Source organism: Phycodurus eques, chromosome 18 (assembly GCF_024500275.1).
Source record: "Phycodurus eques isolate BA_2022a chromosome 18, UOR_Pequ_1.1, whole genome shotgun sequence".
NCBI lineage: Eukaryota > Metazoa > Chordata > Actinopteri > Syngnathiformes > Syngnathidae > Phycodurus > Phycodurus eques.
In genome coordinates this window covers 17,051,495-17,076,640 of record NC_084542.1, presented here as the reverse complement: position 1 = coordinate 17,076,640, position 25,146 = coordinate 17,051,495, and the positions used below count along the sequence as shown (strand labels likewise).

The 25,146-nt window shown below is 41.0% G+C and overlaps 1 protein-coding gene across 1 annotated transcript; it reads left to right on the top strand.

Annotated features, from left to right (window-relative positions):
- Window positions 1-1,384: 1,384 nt before the first annotated feature.
- Window positions 1,385-10,303, top strand: stx7l (syntaxin 7-like). Its single transcript, XM_061705004.1, has 10 exons — window positions 1,385-1,587; window positions 3,001-3,094; window positions 3,831-3,900; window positions 3,979-4,069; window positions 4,131-4,268; window positions 4,535-4,584; window positions 5,525-5,615; window positions 5,707-5,779; window positions 6,781-6,863; window positions 7,071-10,303. The coding sequence occupies exons 2-10, from the start codon at window positions 3,010-3,012 to the stop codon at window positions 7,164-7,166; spliced, it is 777 nt and encodes a 258-aa protein (XP_061560988.1). The 5' UTR covers window positions 1,385-1,587; window positions 3,001-3,009; the 3' UTR covers window positions 7,167-10,303.
- The last annotated feature ends 14,843 nt before the right edge of the window (window positions 10,304-25,146 follow it).

Here is a 25,146-nt window from a genome sequence, read left to right as displayed (position 1 = left end):
TGGAACGGATTGATGGCATTTTCGTTCATTTTGATAGGGGAAGATGAGTGAGATAGAAATTCAACTTATATCTCAAGGCGCCACTATATTAAGCGGTTCTGCCGATTGGGGAAGTTGCTAAATTGCAGCTTTGTCAATCTCGCAAGCCTTTGATGTGAATTAAATATAATAACAGCAAATGTATAATTCATTTTTAAGATGTATTGGATACTTATTTTGTGGTTCATTCCAATTGATTGAATAGAAATAGGATTTATATTATGTGTTCACACAGATGTGAATGAATTCTTATTATTTATTTTTTTCATGCATTTGCAAAAAAAAAAAATAATAAAAAAAAAGCCCTAACTACTATGATTTTGGGCAATAAATATAATTTTATTCAATTTGGAATAAGGCTGTAAAATAACAACATTTGGAAAATGTTAAGTGCTGTGAATGATGCACAATACTTTTCTAAATAAAAAAAATTGAACTTGCAAATAAAAATCCGAATCATCATTATTATTATCATCATTGTTCTTATTATATTTTAACAATTATTACTGTGAAGCCTTTTGAGACATCTTTGTAATTAAGGGCTGTAGAAAATAAACATAATCATAATCATAACCATAGTTATAATTCATAAGATTTGTCAGAAGCCACAGTTGATTTCAGATGTAAAAGCAATTTCAAACGTAACTCAAGGAAAATCTCCTGGCATATTTGAAAATATAACGACTGGTGAAATGGATAACGTTACAGGGTGTCGCGCTAAAACCAATAACACTTTACTTTGTGATTTGTGACACTTTTGCTCTCTAAAATCCGCTGCAATCTCAAATCCGTTGAACTTGTCATCTGCAAAGTCCAACGTCCTGGTGTATGTGTTCCAACAGACGTCAATAACACGACGTGTATGGAGACAAAGTTGTGCAAGGCCAGTGGCCATTATCATGCCACTTGCATCATCATGCGTGTCCCAAAATAACACTGCGGGAGACTTTTTTTCTTATTATTTATTGAAAGAGAGTTAAACAAGATGGATATATTTAGTCCTGTTTTATTTTTACTCTTTCTATTTATTTATTTTTTTAATTTTACATTTAAATGTTAAGTATTTTGGGTCTCCTGAATGATCGTTTATAGATATGTTTTTGTTTTAATGTATTACGTGAATCAAAAATGTTCAGTTCATTCAGCCCCCCCCACGCCTTATGTCGTGATTTGGCCCAAGGCATTTACTTGTCGCCTATTAGTTTCAAACATTGCCAAATGGTCTATAAATATAAAAGGGAAACACATTTTAATAGGCATACTGTATTTACTGAACGTGACGTCACTGATCAGGGCGGAACGAAACTAGGAAGCAACCAACCAGAGTTGACGCCACATACATTTACTAGAGGGGCGTAATAGTAACCATTTTGTGTTGTTGACTTTATTTTCGCTTCAGTGTTTTTTTTTGGATATATGAAATTAAATACATATATTTAAAAAATATATATAAACATAATCGTCGTGTGATTTTTAGCACGAGGCGTTGACGTCACATGACACCAGGAAGTAGCCCAAGCACCAATCGTCAGTACCACCGCTGCGAAGGTAAAATAACAACTTTTCAACACCTTTTCGCACTTTATCCTAACAAAACACTCCCTCTGCAACGATAAATCGTAGATATGCGTTAAATGGGGGGAGGGGGGATTTTATAGTGTGTCTGTTTATAAAATGAAATAACAACTGGACGTCGACGTGAATGTTGTTTGACCTAAACTGACGTAAAAGCAAATCGACACACACACAAATACATCACATTTTCGTCTGAAGGGGGGTGAAACAGTGAAGCCTTTTGAGTCAGGGAGAGTTTGTCCTCTTTTTAAAAAAAATTTAAATCACATCACTTAATTTTTTGTGTAAACCAGGAAATACACGCAGTCACGTGACTTGAATATAGCATGGCTTTTTTGGGGGGGCGGGGGCGGGGGACAAAAGTGTGTGGACACGAAATCAACTCTGGCCACAATCATTGTGCCAAAGTGCAAAGCAAACAAAACAAAATAGATGTTTGTAATAACACAACACACCATTTAATGAACTAAACCAGGGAACAATAAAAGGGAAGGTAAGAAATAAACTGGTTTAATAAATTACTGTGCGTTGGGACAAGCCAAACGTCACAACAACTGCTGTGTTGTATATGTTCCTTTAAGGGGTGTGGCCTAGCGAGTGACATCAAGAACATGGCTGGTTAGTGTGTCAACATCTGGACATGAGTTTTGGTCTACTGCAGCTCCTTGTCTTCTCATTTAGTATTTGATTTGACCGACGGTCAATAAACACCTCAAAGTGCGTTGGCCACTATTGCTCTCCCCCCCACACACACACTTCACTCAAGTGGCGGCGTCGACGAAGCTCGCTCGTAACAAAAATTTGGTTTCAGAACACAAAGAAAAAAAATCAGCCCAGGGAAAGTTGGGGCACTTGTAAGTCAAGGTAGGTACCACTGTGTTAATAGGTAGTTAAACTAAATATACACCAAACTATGATCCCTAAACCCTCTAAATGAAACTCAAAATTATCTCTGCATTTTTTTACAATTCAGGTAGTAGTGGAATTTTATATATACATACACATTGTATATATACATACGCATTTTATATATACATACACATTGTATATATACATACGCATTTTATATATACATACACATTGTATATATACATACGCATTTTATATATACATACGCATTGTATATATACATACGCATTTTATATATACATACGCATTCAATATATCCGTTTCAATAAGTGTGGGTCCACTGTTTGGCAAATCGATTGCGGTTCACTTTTTTGCTATTGTTATGTTTGGACAAAAGCAGATGGAGACCGAGTGATCTCCGCTCACTATCATTCTGCCAAAGTGCAAACCAATTATGTTGTGTTTGCAATAATGTCACAAAAACAGTCAATGTCAGTAAATAATAAAGTGTCTTATTCTGTTACTGTTTCCTTCCAGTTCTCCATCATGGCCTACCAGGCTGGCATCCCAGAGGAGCCCAATGCTCTGGTTCAAAACATTAGCTCCAACATCCAGAGGCTCGGCCTGCTGAGTAATACGCACGCACGCACACACTGGGGGAAGCATATTAAACCCACGCTACTCAGAAAACAAATGATACAACTATGACAAAAGAGTCATAATATCACGAGAATGTGAAACGTAAACAATTATGATAAGATTAAAGTGGTATTTTTCTATGTAAAAGTCAAAATATATATTTATTTATATATCATAATATCGAACAAGTGTCAACATTTTCTTGTATTTTGTATTGTAATGAGCTTTTCTCATATTTTGACATTCTTCTTGTGATTATGGATTTAATGTTGTGAAATGATTTCTTAAAAAGTGTCGAATACAGAATGTTATGTGATTGGAAAAAAAAAAAAGTATAATCATGGCAATGAATGAAGTAGTGAGAAAAAAAAGTGGCAATATTACAAGAACAAAGTTGGAATTTGAACGAGCAAATGTAAAAACAATCCCGCCTAATGCTCATAATTTTATGGCTTTATTCTCCGAAATCTATGACTTTTTCCTCGGAATTTTTCAAATTAGTCCATCCATCCAATTTTCTTCCGCTTATAAAAACTTTTCTTTCTTTTGTTCATACTTTTGCGACTTTATTCCTGCAAAATTACGACATTCTCATACTTTTGCGACTTTATTCCTGCAAAATTACGACATTCTCATATTACAACTTTCTTCTTGTAAAACTATATTATTTCATACATTTTGATCTCCCTCTGACAAATATGTGAGCGTAACAAACTCTTCCTGTGCAGCCTCCGAGCTGCAGAGGGCGCTGTCGCTGCTGGGAACGGCTCACGACAGCGACCAGCTGCAGCAGACGCTGTGAGTTGACGCGACGCTCGTGTTTGGAGTGGTCAAGTTTTATGGATGAAAACCCGTGACTGCGTCTTTGGTCGCCAGGCAGCAGAACCAGCAACAAGGAAACCAGCTGGCCAAGGATACCGACCGGCTCATCAAGGCGTTCAGCGTGCTTCCCGCGGGCGCTGACCAGGTACTGGCTGTCATCCTTTCTGAAGGCGAGTACTTTGGCTGAAAAAAATGCAAACTTTCAGCGGCAGAGAAAGATCCAAAAAGAGCGTTTGCTCAATGACTTCTCGGCGGCGTTGAGCACCTTCCAGAAGACGCAGCGGGAGGCGGCCGACAAAGAACGAGAGTTTGTGGCCCGAGTCAGAGCCAGCTCCCGGGTGTCGGTGAGTAGCCTGGCCCGCTGGGGTCAAATTGCAACATCATCGTCCAACTCCGATTTGTTCCAATTTACAAGCAATTTTTCTCATTGGAAAAAGTGCACTGGTGTCTCAGTAAATTTGACTATCATGAAAAATTTAATTTATGTCAGCACTTTAATTCAAAAAATGAAACTCCTATATTGTGTCAAATAGCCCAAAGAAAAATGTAAATACACAGAAGTGCTCACGTTGGTTGAAATTGTGATATTGTTCACCTTCTTTTCCCGTAGGGTGGCCAGCCTGATGCTCATCATGGAAATGTCAACCCTTTCCTAACAAGGTAGCACTTTTGTTCATTTCCACCACATACTGTAGATGTTATCTTGTGTTTTCCTCTCTGTTCATGTTTATTAGTGAACTTTCTGAATGCTCACGGTGCACGCAAATGCACACTCGTTTCACTGGCAAGCAAGATCGCGATGTGCAAGACAGCCAGGCTCAGCCAAGCTGCTGATGTCAGCCTCAATAGGAAAAAACAAATATCAATCAACGATCAATATCAAATTGCATTATTGGCAGGGGGGGGGGGGGGGGGAGTATTTTGCAATTCCATGATTTTCCCAAAACACTCAGCCATACTAAAAACAGAGTTTTTGGGCCAACACAGTACTTTTTATGTATTTTTTCTCAGTGAATGTGAATCAAAATGTCGGGGTATCTGAGGTGTGTATCTGTGAATTGCACGCCATGCATAGGTGGCAAAAGTACTTACATTCTCTACTTCAGTAGAAGTACAGACACTTGTGGGGGAAAAAAAACAAAAAACAGTAAAAATAAAAAGTAGACTGAAAAGTACATAGGTACAAAATCATTTTTACTGTGATATAAATAGAGGCATACAGCGATCCATTGTTCACAGAATATGTTTACTCAAAACTATCTAACCTAAATAGTTTAACTGTTACTGTAAAAAAACAAAAAAAACATCCAAACTTTCAACCTTGAGGTGACATAATGTCCCACGGCCCCCTGCAGAGTGTGGGAAGAGGAGGAGTTTTACAACACTTCTCAGACAGTTCAGCATTCAAGAGTGAATAGATTTGTTCTCACGCTATTTTCAACAATTTAAAGTGGTTCATAATGTGTCAAATTAACAGACGATGTGGGGACAGACAAATAGTATTGATTTGTGATAAAACATGAAATCGACCATATTTGGACATAAAAAGTTTCTGCTCAACAGCGACGATATCACAGATGTCACAAATTTGTCGGCGCAGTGACGTGCAGGTGCAGGATCAGGCCGAAGCGGTCAGCGAGGCCGATCTCCGGTTGATCCGGGAGAGAGAGTCGGCCATCAGGCAGCTGGAGGTATCGAACGCGCGCCAAACGAGGATACCGGCTCAACGGCGTCAGTATCGAAAACATTTCGTTTCGAACTGGGTCTACTTGCTGTTTGCAGTCGGACATCACAGACATCAACGACATCTTCAAGGACCTGGGGGTGATGGTGCACGAGCAGGGCGACGTGATCGGTAAGCCTTTCCGCTTGACGCGTGCGCAGTCTTTTTTTTTTTTTTTCTAAATGTACGAATGGTTAAAGAGCATTTTTTTGAAGTGACAAAAATGTGGTAAGACGCCAGAGAAGTCAATAAATATTCCGTCTTGAAGTAAGCGGAATGCAGGCCGGCGGTTTCCGGCGGTAATGGGTGTCGCCATAGCGACATTAGAGATATTTAATTATCCTGCAAACAAGTTCAGTGATTTAAAAAAAAAAAAAAAAGTTCAGATTTTTATTAATAGTAAGGCAAACATATTGCATAGTGTTGCGCAAGATGCTTACTGAAATAGCTTGTGTGTTTATGAGAGCATGGCTTTACACCCAGATGCAAATCAGAATCAGAATCAGAATCAGAATCATCTTTATTTGCCAAGTATGTCCAAAACACACAAGGAATTTGTCTCCGGTAGTTGGAGCCGCTCTAGTACAACAAACAGTCAATTTACAGAACACTTTGGGGACATAAAGACATTGACAAAAAACAATTGTGCAAAAAGATGCAGAGTCCTCTAGCACTTAGAGCAGTTCGAACGACTAATATTGCAATAGTCCGGTGCAATGACCATTGTGCAAAGGGCGCTGAGACTTCAAGGAGTGTATGCGGTTTAAAGTGACGAGTAGTGCGATCATCTGGGACAGTGTCGGTTGTGCAAATGTTACAGATACTCCTCAATCAGTGTGCAGATGGAGCAGATGCTACTCTGGCATGAGTGGCCAGTATATGCAAATAGTGCAGCATGGCGAGACAACTACAGTGAGTGCACAAGTAATAAATAATTGGCCCCACAGAAATGTGACAACGAACTCAAGTCAAAAAATTCCCAGCTCGTTGTAATGGAATTATAGGTTAGGTGTTTAAGAAGTTGATCGCAAGAGGGAAGAAGCTGTTGGAATGTCTACTAGTTCTAGTTTGCAATAGACCCGTGTTTAAACAAATCTCCCCTCCCTCAACCCTGCGCCACATGTGCTCCGCAGATAGTATCGAGGCAAACGTGGAGAGTGCAGATGTGAATGTCCAGAGTGCCACGCAGCAGCTGGCGCGTGCCGCCGACTATCAGGTAAAAGAGATAAGGAATGAGACATAAGGAGAAGAGGAACGAGGGGTGTTCCAAGAAAAAAAAGCATTGCACAAGTTCGACCTGTGGAAAAAAACAAACATGGCCGATGGCCCCTTGAACTCCCTTTCTAGGAAAAAAACATACACAGAGGGTAAGGTTCACGTGCTACATTATCAGCCTGAATGTTAACCTTTTTCGTCTTTCAAGCGGAGCTCTCGGAAGAAGATCTGCATCCTGATTTTAGTGTTGGTCGTCGTCGCCGTGGTCGTCGGGCTCATCATCTGGGGCGCCGCCCGGCAGTGAGGCCTCCTCGCTGCCCTCCTCGGCCCGGTCCCCACATCGACTCCTGCTGCCGGGAAATGTTAAGAGCTCAACGGCCACTTCATTGGGTACACACACGCCATCTCGTGAGAGTTAGTACGATAAGAGCTTGAGTAAACATTTCTGTTGAAGGTTTGAACTGCAGTGGCACCAGACCTCCGCTAAAGCCAAACAAACATAAACATGACAATGGTGTTCCACCCTAGGCCTGTAAGTGGCACAAATGAGCAATGGCACACACAACAAGCAAGCAGATTGTAACGACAAAAAGTGTGTACTTATAAAAGTGTAGTTTGGTATAGGTGCATCTCAATAAATAAAAGTAAACAATATTTAAATGTATTATATATTTTATGTTTTAGAATTTTGATTAAAGCTTACAGCTAACAAAAATTCTAAATTTATGATCTCAAGAAATTAGAATATTACAATCAACAAAATGATTTTAACATTGAAATTCGGTACTAATTGGCCCTCTGCCAAATATTTCCCTTTGTTTAATAAATGATTTTACTTTTTGAATTACTGAAATAATTTACCTTTTCTGCCATATTCGTGATATGTAGTGTGATGCATGCATATATATACATATATATATATATATATATATATATATATATATATATATACATATATATATATATATATATATATATATATATATATATGGCATGATGTGCTTTAAAATGTTTTGCGGGGTTGGATAACTCAAACGGCTATCGTTATGGTAACCAACATACAAGCAACAACTCTGTAGTATGCAAATGACAATCTCAATAATGCACATTTTGGTGAATAAATACCCCACTGACGGTGTCAATCAACGCAGAGCATTATTGTTATCTGTGTAAAGACAGGGTTTTGGATGAGGCTGTTGTATTTGAGATTGCGGAAGTTTGCCTAATGTTGTCGCCAGCCGTTCTCCATGTTGGAAAGTCCTCACAGTTGATGCAGTTATTCCACAATTTAGCCAAACTTGGCTAATTCCAAAGCACTGTTCTATGTATGAACCTATTTTGAAAATTTAGCCTAGCATGTGCTTTTTAAACCCTATTTTGAGTAGTTTTCAAAGAGACACTTAACAGGAATCTCAACAATACTACTTTACTTTTTCTTGTTGATATGAAGGAAGCTAAAAGCAGTTAACTATTAAAGTACAGTAAGTAAACAAAGCAAGCAAACAGATTAAAATGTGTGTGGTATTTTTGTAAATGACTGATGTGCTGCGTCCTATGTGCTTGCTTTAATAAATGAACCCTATCATAGCGATAGATAATGAGTCATTTTTGGAGAATTAAAATGTCATGACAGCACCGGTACAGGGCAGTCAGCAAAATAAATTGCTGTTGACTGATAGCAGCTGAAAGGATGTACTATGGTCGCATAATTTCATATGTAACAGTTCCCCACAAATTTTTGAACAATATGAACAGATTGAAAGCCGTACAGTAAAATAAAAGAAAATATAGAAGTGGGCTGATAAAATTGGCTTGTTGTACACCATTCTGGTTTATGTATTTACCATTCATTGGCTTTTAATGAAATAAAAATACACAAGTAATTGAATGCTTCAGATCTTTTTTTGTAAAGAGGGAAATAGCAGTGGGCTAACAATATAGCCTTGTGCAACACCGTTTTGGGTTGGGTGTTTTTACCGCGCGTCGGCCGATAATTTAGATGTTTAAATGATATTAAAAACATCAACTACAATGTATTTTTATTTTTTTTTAAAGGACAATATATGTGAACGAGGTATTTTGCGTCAAATTGAAACGACCATTTAAAAGCGTTCAAAACCAACACCGTACGTCACCTTGCTGCTGGAAACGGGTTGCCGTGATGAAGGATGAGATCAGGGGGACTCGTAAACGCCGGGCGAGTCATTGCGGACTTGGCCGGCGGCAAGGTGGAAGTAACAGATTGCTGACGCGCAGAAGGAAAATGTTGCCTTGGCAGGGGGAGAGCAATATGGAAGAACCTTTGGACGGGCGGGTGCGAATACATCATCTGGAACGCCGGGAGGTGCGACAGTCGGTTCTTTTGGAATGTAGCAGGTGGCTGCAAAGAGCCCAGCTTGTTTTTCCGACGACGCAGCTTTGCCTGGAGACTTAATGAGGTGTGGAATTTGAGCATCGTTAATTGTTCACATTAAATTAAAGGCACTATAAACAATATTTGCGACTTGCAAAAGACTTCACGTTTATTCCGAAAGGCTTCTTCCCTCTACGTTTTAGAAAGCAAGCAGCCTTTAAATAGGCGCACGGCACAACATCGGAGAGCGGCTTCTTCGGGGTCCGGAGTCAACGGTTCGTTTGCTGCGCCGGAAGAAAGGACATTTTGGATAGGGACGCAGCTGGTTTGAAAGAGTTGTAAATGAAGCCATCTATGTCATGTCAAACTTAAAAAAACAAAACAAAAAAAAAGCTTTGAAGCATCACCTGTCGTCTGCATACAGCAATGTCCTTGCATCCCTCTCCCAAAGATTCTCTCATTCCACGGGAAGAGTTGCCCTCATGAGCTGTTTTGCCACCAGCCGAGTGAACGACCGATTGGTATGCAGTCGACAAAAGAGCTGTAACTTGTAATCTTATGGAAAGTAGTATGGGTAGTTTTCTTTTCTAGATCGAGTATCATTTTTCAAGAAAGAATAAGTTGTAGCCGGCACGGAGGACGACCGGTTAGCACATCTGCCTCACAGTTCTGGGGACCGGGGTTCAAATCTCTGCCCCGCCTGTGTGGAGTTTGCATGTTTTCCCCGTGCCTGGGTGGCTTTTCTCCGGGCGCTCCGGATTCCTCCTACATTCCAAAAACACACGTGGTAGGTTGATTGAAGACTCTAAATTGCCCGTAGGTGCGAATGTGATCGTGAATGGTTGTTTGTTTCTATGTGCCCTGCGATCGGCTGGCGACCGGTTCCGGGTGTACCCCGCCTCCCGCCCGAAGATAGCTGGGCGAGGCTCCAGCAGCCCGCGACCCGCTTGAGGATAAGCGGTAAAGAAAATGGATGGATGAATAAGTTATATTTTTTCATCTTCTTTTTCAAGATACAACTACCAAAGACAAATTCCTTGTGTGTTTTTTTGGACATACTTGGCAAATAAAGATGATTCTGATTCTGATTCTGATCATTTGGATTTTTTTAATTTACTTTTTGTCTTTCAAATCATGAAGTGTATTTACATTTTCTTTGGCTTTTTCTGACAGACGTACAATATATTAATTCCGGCAAGACCTATGAAGTGCCGCTAGGTGACAGTATTGCTCTGCTTTCCCAAGGGTGAGTCGTGTTACTTTATTCTAGTTTGCTTTTTAAGCTGATTCATTTATGAATGTTGAGAATGTTAAAGCGTTACTTAAAACATCTCCATACTTCTACTTGTACATGTGGACTTAGCATAATGTTAAGACTAACCCTGAGCCATGACAAAATGTATAGTCTAGTGTTATTGTGCGTGAAAACAGCATGTGCCAGAAACTGCTAATACTACATTTCTTTGCTGATAATATGGAGCGATGACTCAAGTCACTCGTGGAGCATTTCCTTGATGGGCACAGTGTAACGTCCGGGTCGCGAACCGCTAGCCGCAACGCGCAAAGCTTGCGTAGCTCGCTGTCAATCCAATTTAGTGCATATTTAAAACGTAATGATAAACTCAAATAAACTGCTTGAGCAAAGGAGGGGCTGTTTCTTGGTACATGATGAATCATAGACGACGATGACGATGATGATGATGAGGTGACTCCACCAGTTGAGTCTTATTTTGTTACCATGCCGACAAATAGCTCACAGTTACGTCTGTTGGGCCTTTCAGGTGTGAAAGGGAAAGATGTTTATTTCCATTATTAATGCAAGCTAAACTTTGCTTGGCTGAGGTCATTTCAGTAGTTGAAGTGACTTTTTTGACAGTTTAAACAGTTTTTGTAAATACACCTTCTGTGTCAGTGTTATGGTAACGCGTGATGTATTTGAGCAAGTCTGGGTTCAGAAGAGGTTCACAAACCTGGAGTTGGTGATTATTGGTCCCAGCAGGGGGCAGTAGTTGATAAGCAACATGCTATTATGAAACGCTTTACCTACATGTTGGAAACACCATGCCCTCTAATTTTCACTCAGTTTCAGCTATTTTTTCCTTTCCATTTGAGCTATAATAATTGGCATTCACATAATCTACAGGCCATTGCTACAATCATTTATGATGATACATACTACTTTATTCTTAGTTGTATTCTCGTAATATTATATTCTGCATTTTTATCCCCAAAACACACCTTCAAAATATTTATTCTTGGGGAAAAAACGATTTTATTTCTCACAGTATTATACATTATTACCTGAAAAATAGTACTTTATTCTTGGGGTAAATATAGTTTCTTTACTTTTTATATTATTCTTTTTTACTCAGAAAAAAAAATGAACTGGAGGAAAAAATAAGGCTTTGTTCTTGTCATATTGCAGATTTTTACTGGGAAAAAAACTATATTCTCGTAATATTATTATTATTATTTTTTTTACTAAAGAAAATAAATGTTATTCTTGGGAAAAGTACAGCTCTATTCTCTTAATACTACACATTTGTACGCCAGAAATAGTGCTGACTGCATTTCTCATAGTATGACATGTACTTCCTCAAATTGTTATTGTAAAATAGGAATTTATTCCTGTTATGTTACTCTTTTTTTAACTATAAAAATGACTTTGTTCTTGAAAAGATTTTTTTGGGGTGAAAATGTTTTTCAAAAAGTCTTTTGAGTATTGTTACTTTGTCTATCTGCATGTGTCACTACTTTTTCTGATCAAATATAAGTTGTTTCAAGCTTTATAACTACTGCAATACCGATGCTAGTTTAGTTCACCCTTCTATGGCATTTCCCATTATGTGTTAGCATCAAGCAAGGACTTTATTATCGCAAGACTGCAACTTTTGGAAGATTACAATTTTATTCTAATAGGTGCCTTTCCTCTCTTCTTTTAACGCATTGCAACTTGCCAACGGTTGTAATGAAGTTCCAGAGGTCCAAACTATTTTTCGATGTTATTAATGAAACCTCGCAGAAACCGTTAACGTTAGCATGCGTTTATTCCGTTAGAATGCATCATCCTTCCAATGAATCACAGTTGTATCACTGCATATGTTGTCGTACCTGCATCGTCAGAATTCCTCACGGCAGCCCAGGAATGCCAACGGTGACTTAAAAAAATATTTTCACTGTCATGTACTCTTCTTTCCCTGAGGAAATATTTGCTCATAAATAAAGATGAGGTACACCAGCTGGCAGTGGCGGCGTGCACACAACGTGAAAGACGAAGGCTGGCACTGCCCGGCAAAAGCTTTGCGGCTTCTCCGTTAGCGCTTCACGGGCTTCTTTTGGTTTTATTTTGGCAAATATTGATGTTTTTCTCAACAGGAAGTAGTCCGGTAGGTAGTGAGGTATGTGACGGGAAGTTCAAGCCACTTCAAAGTGACACTTTTCAGCCAAAACGCACCTGTGTATACTTGTTTATGACATCGAAACATCTAAAGATGAACAGCGAGGATCAAAGGGTAGACTGTGTGTTTTACGTTGATAGATGGCTACTTGATCCATTTATTTATTCATCATTCTGCTTCTTTCAAAGAATCTATGCAAGTATTTATGTGAAATTAGCAATGAAACTCCAGCATCAACATACACATAAAAGTTAAACTGGACCGGGAGTGCTCTGCTTATTTTTATTTGTATTCCTGTAATATTATGCTGTTTTACTTAAAAAAAATAAAATAAAATAAAATTAAAAAAAAGAAAAATGACTTCATTCTCAATATTATGTTTTTTTTTTTTTACCGCCAAACTGTGACAAAGTTGACTATGATGCTTTTTTTCAATATAATATTTTCAAAACCGATTATTCTCCCGATTATCCTCTTGATTATTCGAGTAATCGCAAATTTTTTTATATTTGCATTAGTAAACAACAATTCCAATACAAAATATGCATGTGAGGTGCAGGTATTATTTTTGTATACTTGATAGACTAGACAAACTGTTAGAAATGCAGACTAACCAACTACCAGATTGATTCACCTCTGATCCCAAATTTTCCATTATAGGGTAAATGCTAGGGGTTGGCATGAGGCCTTTGACCCCCCGAACTGCTAACTAGCTAACTTCTATTTGCCCTCTTTACACCAACAGGTCCAAATAATTGCTAACGTAACGTACACTGACACGTTTTATCCTGCAGGTTAACCTCAATCCCTGAAACATGAAATTGTATCCTATAATTTAAAACCTATGCCCTAACCTCCCAAACCGGGTGGCTTTCTCGGGCTACGTGGAAGGTTTGGAGGGGCTCCTCCAAATTGGAAACTGGAGCACTCGGATTTTAAAATCTATAATCTCAGTTCCCCCTGTGATCTCCTCCAATCCCCCTCGCTTCCTGCTCAATTCTTTTGGCACAATCTCTGAGTTTGTCTTCGATTTGCGTTAACATCTTCCAGCCCGCAGACATTCTTCGGGACCGCGAGGCCGACGGTCTTTACGTGGCGACAAAAAGGTGAAAAAGTCTTCGAACAAGCCATTAGGAAGTTTAAATGTCATCTGGGTTAAAACAGGCCTCATATGTTTGCAAAGAGCGGCGTAACCATGGAGGAGAATTGCGGGGAGACCAACATGACCCCGCGTGACGCCACTCGTGTCGTAACCTCCGCGACCAACCTAACCGTTGGTGGGAAAGAACGATGGAGGTTGGGAAAAAAGGGATGTGGTCAGACCACACGTACAGGTACACACACGCACACACCAAATTTCAACTCTTGTTATTGTGTTACATAGCAGCCGGGTTTACACTGTGGTGCATCATGGAAGCGGAGGGATTACATTCTTCGCGCTCGGGTTTCTGTCATGGCGCGCAAGGTTTTGCGGGTGCTTGTCGGTGCGGTTTGTGCCTGTAGTGCAGGGTTGAGCAAGGGACCGCGAAATCTGTTTACGCTAAAGCAACAATAGCTTGAGCTGCGTCTGTGTCATTCGGATGCTACATTGGCTTGAAATGAGGAGAACAGCAGTTGTGTCGTTGCCATGGTGACTCTGGATCACCTGCTTTAGAGGTCGAAATTTACAAGGCGTAGTCCGTGGGCCGCTGGGGGTCCTCAAGGAACGAGTGGTCCATCTTGCAATCCTTGGGGGATTCTACTAGAAACGGAGGAGAAAATGTTACAGCAAAATACAAACCAAAACAAACACAGCACTACTCCATTTATTAAGATGGAAAAACTAGTTTATGATACTAGTGGACCAGTCAGGAATCCTCTCATGTTGTGTTACTAGCATCAGTGCTACTGTTCCAATTCAGAGTTGCGTTGTTACGCACTAAAACAATCTGAAAATGATTATCACAAGACATGATGATGTAACACTGAGGCTATCTGTTGGCGTTTTATTCTGTTCATGCATAAGCCTGACATTACAAATGCATGTATTGGCTTGGGCTGTGCACAAATTGGTGGTGACTCCAATCGGTATTCAAGTGGACTTAAAAAAAAACGATCATCGAGTCACACTTCTCAGACAGACCGCAGTTACTTTACCCATCCAGCCATAAAATACTAAAATACAGACTGAAGGCGAGTCTGAGCCTGAGTATTAACATTACCACTACAGTGAACCATAACTAACATCCTATCTATTAATAATTGGGTTTCATTAGTTGTAGAATATCCTAGCAATGACTGTCGCGCTTTATTGTCATTCCTATATTCGGGCGTGAATTATATACGTTCATTGAAGGCAGGAAGTTTGATGTCCGAGGTGGACAAAGCTAAGAGGAACGCTCGGGGCGGCCTGGCCGGGTCAGAGGCTAAGAGGGGTTAGGGTCAAAGGTCGGCCAAGAGCCGCTGGGCAAACAGGACGCTGGAAGGCGAGGTGAGCAAGCGGCGTTTACTCGCAGTGGCGTGAGATGTTCGTCACACCTGGCGGAAGCTCAGGCGGCATTTTTCCCTTTCTCAGGCTGAAGTGTGCTGTAAAGACACAGATGGTTTTAGGACGCGGCTTCACGAGGAAGACCTCGGATGACCCCGTACATTCAGCAATTCCTGTACTTGAATAAATAAATGCAATACGGAAAGATGTAACGTGAAGAGTTGTGAGCAGCGTTGGAAGTGTTTTCTTAATTGGAGTGCACACTTAAGTGGCAATTGTACTTGTGGTCTGCGTCCCCAAAAAGGTTTTCAAAAATGTTATTTGTTTTCAAACAATTTATATTTTCGATTAAAAAAAAAAAAAACATTGATTCAGTAATAATGAAATATAAAGATGCAAAACAAAAATAAATAATACAGTTAATGTATTTTCTAAATAATAATTACAAAAATAATTAATAAAAAAAATAGAATAATTACCCCCCAAAAATCTATTAATGAATGGGATTTATCTTAGTGGTAGCTTTAATCAATCTATTAGCTTAAACATTACTTCTGGCCAGGCTCAATAAAAGGCACGGTATTTGTTTCAACATGACTTTTAATAAGGATTAGTGACTGTGAGTATTTTGTGTATTCCAGTAAGACAAAAAAAAAAATCATTTGAAGTAGAACCTGGTCCCAGTCCATCTCCATTTTTTCCCTGTTTTTCTCCTGTGACCTGTTCAGTCTAACCTTCAAAGTTCTAAATCTTCCACCACATCAAACAAAGCTCTTAATATAGACTCTTCTTTTTACGGTGGCCTTAATATATCCTGCTCCTATTTGCCAGGCACACATGCCTTTCCTTTAGCAACACATACTTTCACTAAGTTTCACGCATTCCTGACTGGCTTTCACTAAAAAAGCATTTTAAGGTTAAAAACTTTGCTCTAACTTTCTGTTATCTCAATTTCTCTGTTTTGCTCTTTCAGTACTGCACTAGGCGAGCTTTTTAAGTTTTTGTTTTGTTTTGTTTTGTTTTGCTCACAATGGCCTTGGCAGAGGTATGCAGTCGCCCTCGTGTGAATGTGAATGGGCTGTTTTCAGTGTTATTTGTCTGATTCTACCTTCTGTTTGACTCAGTCAAGAAACCAAACAAATAGCCTTCTTTCCTGCTGGACAAAAAAGCCGCAAACACTCGCCGACATCTGGTTTTTGTCTGCTCTGGGAAAAATGGTAGAAACACTATTCGGCTCCTGTAAAGTGAAGTGCATTTTTTGGCTGGTGTATTGCATTGTGGAAACATTACCTAACGGAGCAAACCGTACCTTGCTGTCGGTAACCCAACCAACGAGTGTGATGTTACAGTTGGAATATGTTGGGACACTTTACGATGGAAGAAATGCTGCGAAACGTTTCGACACCAAACTAAACCAAACTGTACTGCTTGGTGGTAATGAGACTTAATGGAGCAAAGCGCATCTTGTTTGTGAGCTGCAAAGTACGACGGTACAGGTCAGATAAATTGGGACACTTGAGTATTATTATAAAACGCAATATACAATATTTGCTATCTAATTTATTGATCACCTCGGCAATGGCGACGGCCGAGTGACTCTCGCTTATACCCGGAAACGTATAATTTGGTTGTGAAAGCTCACGTGATACGACATGAGATTTTTGATTGGCCGTTACATCTGTGACGTTGCAACACTGGGCGACGGATTGATTAGAGTCGCTCGCCTCGCTTGGCTTAAACTGTACAGTTTTAGCCCCCCTCCCCCAAAAGGTTTATCATTGCCTATAGATGCTACAAGATGGCGGCAAAGCGCCACTTTTCTATGACACAGCGCTAGGGCCTGACTAAATGAAGCTCCACCCCTTACTTCAACATAGTTCCTTGGCCCCAAGATGCCACTAGATGGTGCCAAAGCAATACTTTTATATTAGTTGATAGTGTCCCAAAAATGTGTGAATACAGTGGACCCCAGCAGACTCGTGGTTTGGCACCCGCAGAATATATATATATATATATATATATATATATATATATATATATAAAAAATGGGTGTCGGTTGTCCGCAGATTTTCGCTATTCGTAGTGCGGCTCGGTCCCTATCGCCTAGCGGCGAATAGCGGGGGTCCACTGTCGATGGTTTCGCAAATAGTGACAACGTTGGGGAACTCCGTACTGCTAGGTGGAAATGGGGCATTATGCAATGAATTGCATCATGGATATTGAAACAGTCAGGGTAATTAATGCTCTTGGACAGCTTGATGGTTTTAGGTTATGCTGACAGGCAGTTCACATCACAGTCATGTAAGAGGAAATGTTCGGTATCCTGAATATGGAAATTGGGAATCATGAACACGTGCAAGGCCATCCATCCATCCACAAGTGTTGAGATGTTTGCGTCTGGAGCAAATGTCGCATTGACTGACTGATGTTTCCATCCGCTGATGACATGCTGGAACACCGTTGGCGCATTGAGCAGAGTGACATTTTCGCACTTGTATTATATAATTAAAAAAGCAAAGCAGGACATCAGCCCTCAATCGTTTGACTGTGGCTCACTTTTCCACGTTGATGAGAGGCCATGTTGTTCGCCGGCGCTCTCGCTCAGACCGGTCTGAACTGCCCCTCGCGAGGGGCGCAGGGCGCTCGGGGCATCAAACGATATTTTTAATCAAGCGGTCAGAAAGCTATTGCACAAACATTCTAAAGTAGCTTAGGTCAACAGCGTCGCAGAGCCCCTGTTCTGTTCGCTGGAACGACAGAGCGCAAAGCCAAACAGGCCCGTCTTTGTGTCGGCGTCCAGCGGCCTCACGCCACAACGCGGCGCTCAGGAATCCTGTTTGTTTTCTTTCAAATTTCTCAGGCCGGCCTTCGCTCTGAGTGCGTTTTAAAGCGCGCATCTGTGTTTGCGTCCAGCACGCGGCAACAGTCTGCTCATTGAGCGTTGGCTCATTTGGAGGGCGAGGGCCACGGTTGACAAGCTTTTAAAGTGGCGCATACATAGCGGCACGTCGACTTTTAGCTTGTGTACATCCCGGGCCCCCTCGCGGCTTGTTTATATGGATGCTGACACATTGCAAAAACGCAAATCCAACCAAGATTAAAGAGCTCAAATCAAGGCAAAATATGCTTGTTCTTTGTGGGCATAGATATTTCTTCTTACTGCTCCAAGCATTTTTTTTCTCCATTAAAAGTCTCAATACCCTATTATAACTTCTTATTGATATTTTGTTAATGGTAATTGATGAGTAAGTTCATCTTAAAATAAGAAATCTAGTGTTGGTGAGCAGCTAACTACATGTCGCGAGATTACGTAATTTAATTACAAAATGTATGTAATTGTAAGCCATTGCAAATTACAAATGTGTAATGTGTAACATCAAACTAAATATTTTCAACAATTTGAATTAACAAACAAACAAACAAGCGAGCAGCTTTGTTCTACTTTTTGCACCGTATGACGAGCAGTGGCGTGTCACTGACGGTGTCGTGGTGCATTCGCCCCAAGTCAGCTGGCATCGGCTCCAGCGTCCCGCTATTCCAAATGCGGGTGGATGCGCCGCTTAATTTGACCTTCTGCCACCTAGTCGAGTGGAATAGCATTTAATTGATCTGCCCGTCACAATACGTGATTGGTCTAGATAAAGAGACGAACGCACATTGGCTCATTGAGTGTTGGCTCATCTGGAGCACGAGAGCGTTTAAAGTGGGACGTACGCAGCAGCCCGTCGACCTTTAGCTTGTGTACATCTTGGGGCCCCCGGCAGCTTGTTTATTTGGACACTGACGGTTAGATGCTCATTGGGTGAGGATGTATTCAACCACAATGGATGTTATGTGATAGTTGAAAGTTCAGTGACTGATTGAGTCAGGGAAGCCTGCCTGGTCTCGCGCTTCGGTTTGGCAACTTTTTTTTTTTTTTTTTTGACATTGTTGTGGAGGTATGCATTGAACCGCATGTTTATTATGGGGCATTTTAGCAACTTTTTTGTTTTTTGTTTTATCCGTGAAAGAAATCACTGTGGTTTGGTTTTGCTGGATGCCCCTGTGCTTCGTTTTGAGTAAATCGGCTTATCAAATGTTCCATAAAGCTCGCTAACGCCGTCGTTGCTGACTGGGCAAGCTCCTCACATTTTATTATTTGATCCAACAGAAGTGCACCAAAATGTCTGGCGAATCACCGTCAGTCTTAAGACATACTTTCTTCTAAAAGCACAACAAATGATGACACAACATCCATAAAATTGCCAAATCCATCCATGACTTTTGTGCATATTTTTGAGATGAGTGATCCTTCTGACAACATAGTATCGCTGGCCAATGAGAGGTATGTAGTCCACATTCTTTTGCAACGATGCAACAATGATGACTTTGTTTGTGTTGTACACAAGGGAAAATGTGCCAGAAATCCTGGTTGAGTGCATACCTTTGTGTTATAGTCACAGTTGGCTTCACATTGGTTCCAGAAAACAAAAGGCAAACCGTAAAACTGCTTAATTTTCATGTAAACAGCAACTGGAATTCACCAATAAATGAATGATTCCCAACAAAAAAAAGTGCACGTTAGGAAAATACTGTAAATAAAAAGAATGCATATATAAGAACATGTAACGGCTTCAATCTTTTCATTTTACACAAGTGCAACTTCAGTAGTTTGTCTTGTTTTTAGGAACTGAACTTACAATACTGGAAATACTGGTGCGGGCGACACAACCTGGAGCTGAACACGCTCAAGACGGTAGAGATGATCGTGGACTTCAGGAGGCATCCTTCGCCACAGCTGCCCCTCACGTTGTCCAGCTGCCTTGTGTCAACCGTCGAGACCTTCAAGTTCCTGGGAATTACAATCTCTCAGGACCTGAAGTGGGCGAACAACATCAACTCCGTCCTCAAAAAGGCCCAGCAGAGGATGTACTTCCTGCGGCTTCTGAGAAAGCACGGCCTGCCACCGGAGCTGCTGAGACAGTTCTACACAGCGGTCATCGAATCGGTCCTGTGTTCTTCCATCACAGTCTGGTTTGGTGCTGCTACAAAAAAGGACTAGCTCCGACTGCAACGGACAATCAAAACTGCTGAAAGGATTGTCGGTAACCCCCTACCCACCATTGAGGACTTGCACGCTGCCAGAACTAAGACAAGGGCGTGCAAAATCCTCTCGGACCGTCTGCACCCCGGTCACCAGCTCTTCCAGCTCCTTCCCTCAGGTAGGCGCTACCGATCAACGCTAACTAGAACTAGTAGACATTCCAACAGCTTCTTCCCTCTTGCGATCAACTTCTTAAACACCTAACCTATAATTCCATTACAACAAGCTGGCAATTTTTTGACTTGAGTTCGTTGTCACATTTCTGTGGGGCCAATTATTTATTACTTGTGCACTCACTGTAGTTGTCTCGCCATGCTGCACTATTTGCATATACTGGCCACTCGTGCCAGAGTAGCATCTGCTCCATCTGCACACTGATTGAGGAGTATCTGTAACATTTGCACAACCGACATTGTCCCAGATGATCGCACTACTTGTCACTTTAAACCGCATACACTCCTTGAAGTCTCAGCGCCCTTTGCACAATGGTCATTGCACCGGACTATTGCAATATTAGTCGTTCGAACTGCTCTAAGTGGTAGAGGACTCTGCATCTTTTTGCACAATTGTTTTTTGTCAATGTCTTTATGTCCCCAAAGTGTTCTGTAAATTGACTGTTTGTCGTACTAGAGCGGCTCCAACTACCGGAGACAAATTCCTTGTGTGTTTTGGACATACTTGGCAAATAAAGATGATTCTGATTCTGATTCTGAAACCCGCTACAATTAGCAATTGAATCACTATTCTGTATTAAATCCAAAATACATATACTGCCACACCTAAAGTTAAACAATTCGTACAATTCTGACCCAAAACGTGACTAAAATCACACAAAAACCTCATTGTCATCAACAGATTTTTCAACTTTACAAGTTCCACTTTATATATTTCATATTTAATACAGAATAGGGATGTTCAGCCTGTATATGCTACCCTAGGGTCAAATTCTTCAGAACTTTAATTTTGACTGTCATAGCTATGCAGATTTATCAGTTATATCTAGCAGTGTCTACAGATGACTATAGATCAATTGAGGTGTTGTGTCACTGTCTAAAACAGATAAATAACTGGATGAGCCAAAATTTTCTTCAGTTAAACCACAACAAAACGGAGATAATTTGTTTTGGCAATAAAGAAAAGAGGATTGCTCTTAGTAAATACATGGAGTCACTCTCTTTAAAAACCAAAGAACAAGTCCGAAACCTTGGTGTTCTGATAGATTCCGACCTGACTTTCAACATTCATATCAAATCAATTACTAAAACTGCCTTCTACCATCTGAAGAACATATCCAGCGTGAAGGCTTGCATGTGTCAAGCAGACCAGGAGAAGCTCACCCATGCTTTTATCTCAAGTAGACTTGACTATTGTAATGGTCTTCTGACTGGACTCCCTAAAAAGAGTATTAAACAGCTGCAGCTCATTCAGAATGGTGCAGCTCGGGTTCTGACCAGAAAAAAGAAGTCAAAGCATACTACTCCAATTCTAAAGTCTTTACACTGGCTTCCAGTCAGCTTTCGAATAGATTTTAAAGTTCTGCAACTGGTCTATAAAATCACTAAACGGTTTAGGTCCTGAATACATGAATGAAATGCTAATGGGATATAAACACAGTAGGGGTCTGAGATCGACAGACTCAGGTCAAATAGTGGAGCAGAGAGTCCAAAGCAAACATGGTGAAGCAGCATTTAGCCATCATGCTGCACACAAATGGAATCAGTTGCCAGCAGAAGTGACGTCAGCCCAAGTGTGCACGTTTTGAAGTCCAGGTTAAAAACTCTTCTGTTTTCCCATTTTTAGAGCATTTCCACTTTTAAATATTTCTTGCACTGTGCGCTATTTTAATTGTATTTGTATTTCTTTCCCTCTTTGTTTTGAATATTTATAAGCTGTTTTTATTTCCTCTTTGTTTTTTAAATGCTTTTAATCATGTAAAGCTCATTGAGTTACCTTGTGTCTTAAATGCGCAATAGAAGTACATTTGCTTTGCTTTGCTTCAAATTCACAAATGAACATGAATTCAAGTGACATTAGTTTGGTCTAATGTCAAAATTTAAATCGTCAGGCATTTGAAATGGAAAGAATTGTAATAGCAGCGCCATGTGGAAAAATCTCTTTAAATTGAAGCTGCGTGATATTAGTTTGGATTTTGCGTTGCGCTGATATTCACGTTAATGTGAATAGTTAACTGGTAGAACGTACTGCCGGAAGCATATGGCTAGCCTTGATGTCCGCTGGCGAGAGGCTGAGCCGCACTGTGTTTGTTTATGGCCCACCCTTAACAGAACGCCACTTAATTGAAATTGCTCGACATGATCAGAAAAAAAAAAACATCCCTCGTTGCTCGCGTACTTTGGCTCAGGCGCCCAGAATAAAAACAAGTCTTAGCTCCTCACAAAGCCAACATAAATGTTCAGAAACGCTGCTAAATGACACCATGTCCATGCGTCCATCTCGTTCCTGACACTTAAATATTTCTCCTCCTGGCGTGACATGTTTCTAACCCTTTACTGCTCCATTTCCAGTAAGCCGAGGAAATGCCTTCCCTGGGCCAGGCCCAGTAAAATGCCACATATAAAGGCGTCCCCTTTTACCAAATGGGCCGCTCTGAAAAGCAACTCCCGAACATCCCGCACCTGCATAAACACGGCCGGCCGAGGAGCGCTGAATGGCCGCCCTGCCAGACGCATTAAAGCAAACATACCTGGGAATGCTTACCGTGAGAAGACGAGAATACGGTCGACCGCAAGAGGCCAGCGTACAAGAGCGGCCTTTTCAATTTGGATCGTAAACGCGAATCAAAGTCAGTGTGAAAAGTGGATTTAGGCTGTAAAGCTGCCAAAACCTTGGGAGTAACACAATACAGGATCAGTGCGAGGTTCTGCACTAGGGGCAGGAGGCATAGTGCCCCACCAGATGCAGCAGATTGTGCTATTATTATTCTTTCTAATTCAAATGCCCCTGAGACCAAAATGAGTATAAATATAGCAATTTGAATCCTTACTCTGTTGTAACTCACTCAATGCCAGCCGTTTTTATACCAGCGCTCCTCCTATCGACAGCCATTTTCAAACCAGAGTTCCCCATATTGCCAGCCATTGTGACTGATCTTTCCAGATGCACAGGATGTTGTCTACTGTGACAATACAACCACCAAACCTATCAAAAGAGAGAGTAGACTCTCTTTTTTCACCACAAAAAAAAATGTTTGATTTCTTTCCGATCTTTAGAAATCAGCAGTAGAAAAAGGGTTGGTTTCACCAAAAACCACGGTTTCTGACCGAAAAGGAGCTTTTTGTCAAAAGAAGCATGTCAAACGGAAATCCACTTTGACACGAATATTTTTTTTGCTTTTGTGACACCTCAAGCTTCTACACAACAGAAACGAGACTGAGAAATGGCTTTTGCTGGCAAGTCGGTGGTGACGAGGCAAATCTTCGTTCGGAATCTTGAAATGTACTTTGGGACGGTCGTAAAGTGAGGACCGCTGTATTTGTACCTTAATCGGATACGCAACTTATGCCTGGATCAGACTACAAGACAAATTTGGTCTTTTACGATTGCACTATGTCAGACTACTGCCATAAAATCTTGCCGTATCTGGGTCAGGCAGTGGCAACGCTACACGACATGTAGCACGATACCCTCGTATCCCGTCTTTTACGATCACTGGGCTTTAGCTTGTCAAATCAAACACTGACGGGGAGGCGTGACCAGAAAATGTGTCACCTTTCACGGCAACCGGATACAAACGTTACCATGGCAACAGCAATGTTGGGGGGAAAAAAGACCAAAAAGGGGGAAAAAAAGTCTGCTATCACCAGGTGCTTAGGAGATGACGTTTTTTGGGGTTATCTGTTCAAGGAGAGCTTGAGATATGTTCACATACTTTTAAAAGGGTTGCAAACAACACGTAGCAGCTCGTGCGAGCTAGTGCTATCACTAACATTTGTATGTAAACATGGCGGCGTTCTGTCGAATCATGCTCGAAAGCTTCGGTAAACATTGATGTGTGCCCGTGAATAAATGGCAACGGCGAGCTAGGGAGGCGAATGCGATACACCATTGCAATACGCAATCCTGTTGGTCGAGGTCAACGCGCGCTGTCAAACATGCAAATGCCACACAGAAATGCCAGAGCAGAGATTCGAACCCCAGGACTTTGAAGCTGACCTGCTAACCACTAGCTAACTGTGCTGCCTATTCCTGTGTCCAGGATACTGGATTTACAGGAGTCTTTTTAAAAACAGGCAGCAGACTTTTAACACATCAGTAGGCAAAACCAGTTGGGATAATTGGCCAGTGTCAATTATTTAGGTGTAAAAGTGTGAGAACGGGGCCTGTGGAGACCGGCTACGCTTTGGCAGAACACCTCGCGGGTCAGACGCGCATCCCAGTAGAGGCAGACAAGGACTCACATTCACACGCCGTCACACTACACCTCCACGTTGCGTAACGCTCGCACCGCACTTTTCAATCATTGTATGCTGTGAACGAGATCTTTTCGGACGCCGGAGAGTTTTTAGCTAAAGCAGCTGAAGTTTTCCGTTTCGATGTACGAGGTGCAGCTGATGAATATCTCTTGCCACGGTCTGGGGTTTAAACCGCAACGACTAAAAATGTAGCTCGAGCTGCAGAGCAACAACGCAGAAGTTATACAATATCCGGAGGCTTTAATGTAGCCACTGTTAACCCCCCAAAAATCTTTGTTGAGTCAGCAAATAACTTTGTGACTTCCTCAGTGCCTCGTCCTCGGCCGCTGATGGAGTTGTAAGCTAACTGGAACTAGCAACAAAGCTAACAAGCTAACTTCTTCTAAAAATCCTGCAATAATGACGTAAATAAATGAAATGTGAAAAAATAAAACCGTTTTTGCCACGTTTTGTTTCAATTTAATGGACGCTGTGCTGCTCCTTATAATGGCGTCAATTATCTGCAGCTTTATGCTCTTCACCGTCCAGCCCGGTTTCTATCCCCCGCGAA

Bases quoted from the DNA above. Each gene is read 5' to 3' on its own strand.
- stx7l (XM_061705004.1), top strand. From the start codon at position 3,010: ATGGCCTACCAGGCTGGCATCCCAGAGGAGCCCAATGCTCTGGTTCAA. The intron at 4,070-4,130 runs GTACTGGCTGTC...GCAAACTTTCAG, and splicing joins TTCCCGCGGGCGCTGACCAG to CGGCAGAGAAAGATCCAAAA. The intron at 5,780-6,780 runs GTAAGCCTTTCC...TGTGCTCCGCAG, and splicing joins CGAGCAGGGCGACGTGATCG to ATAGTATCGAGGCAAACGTG.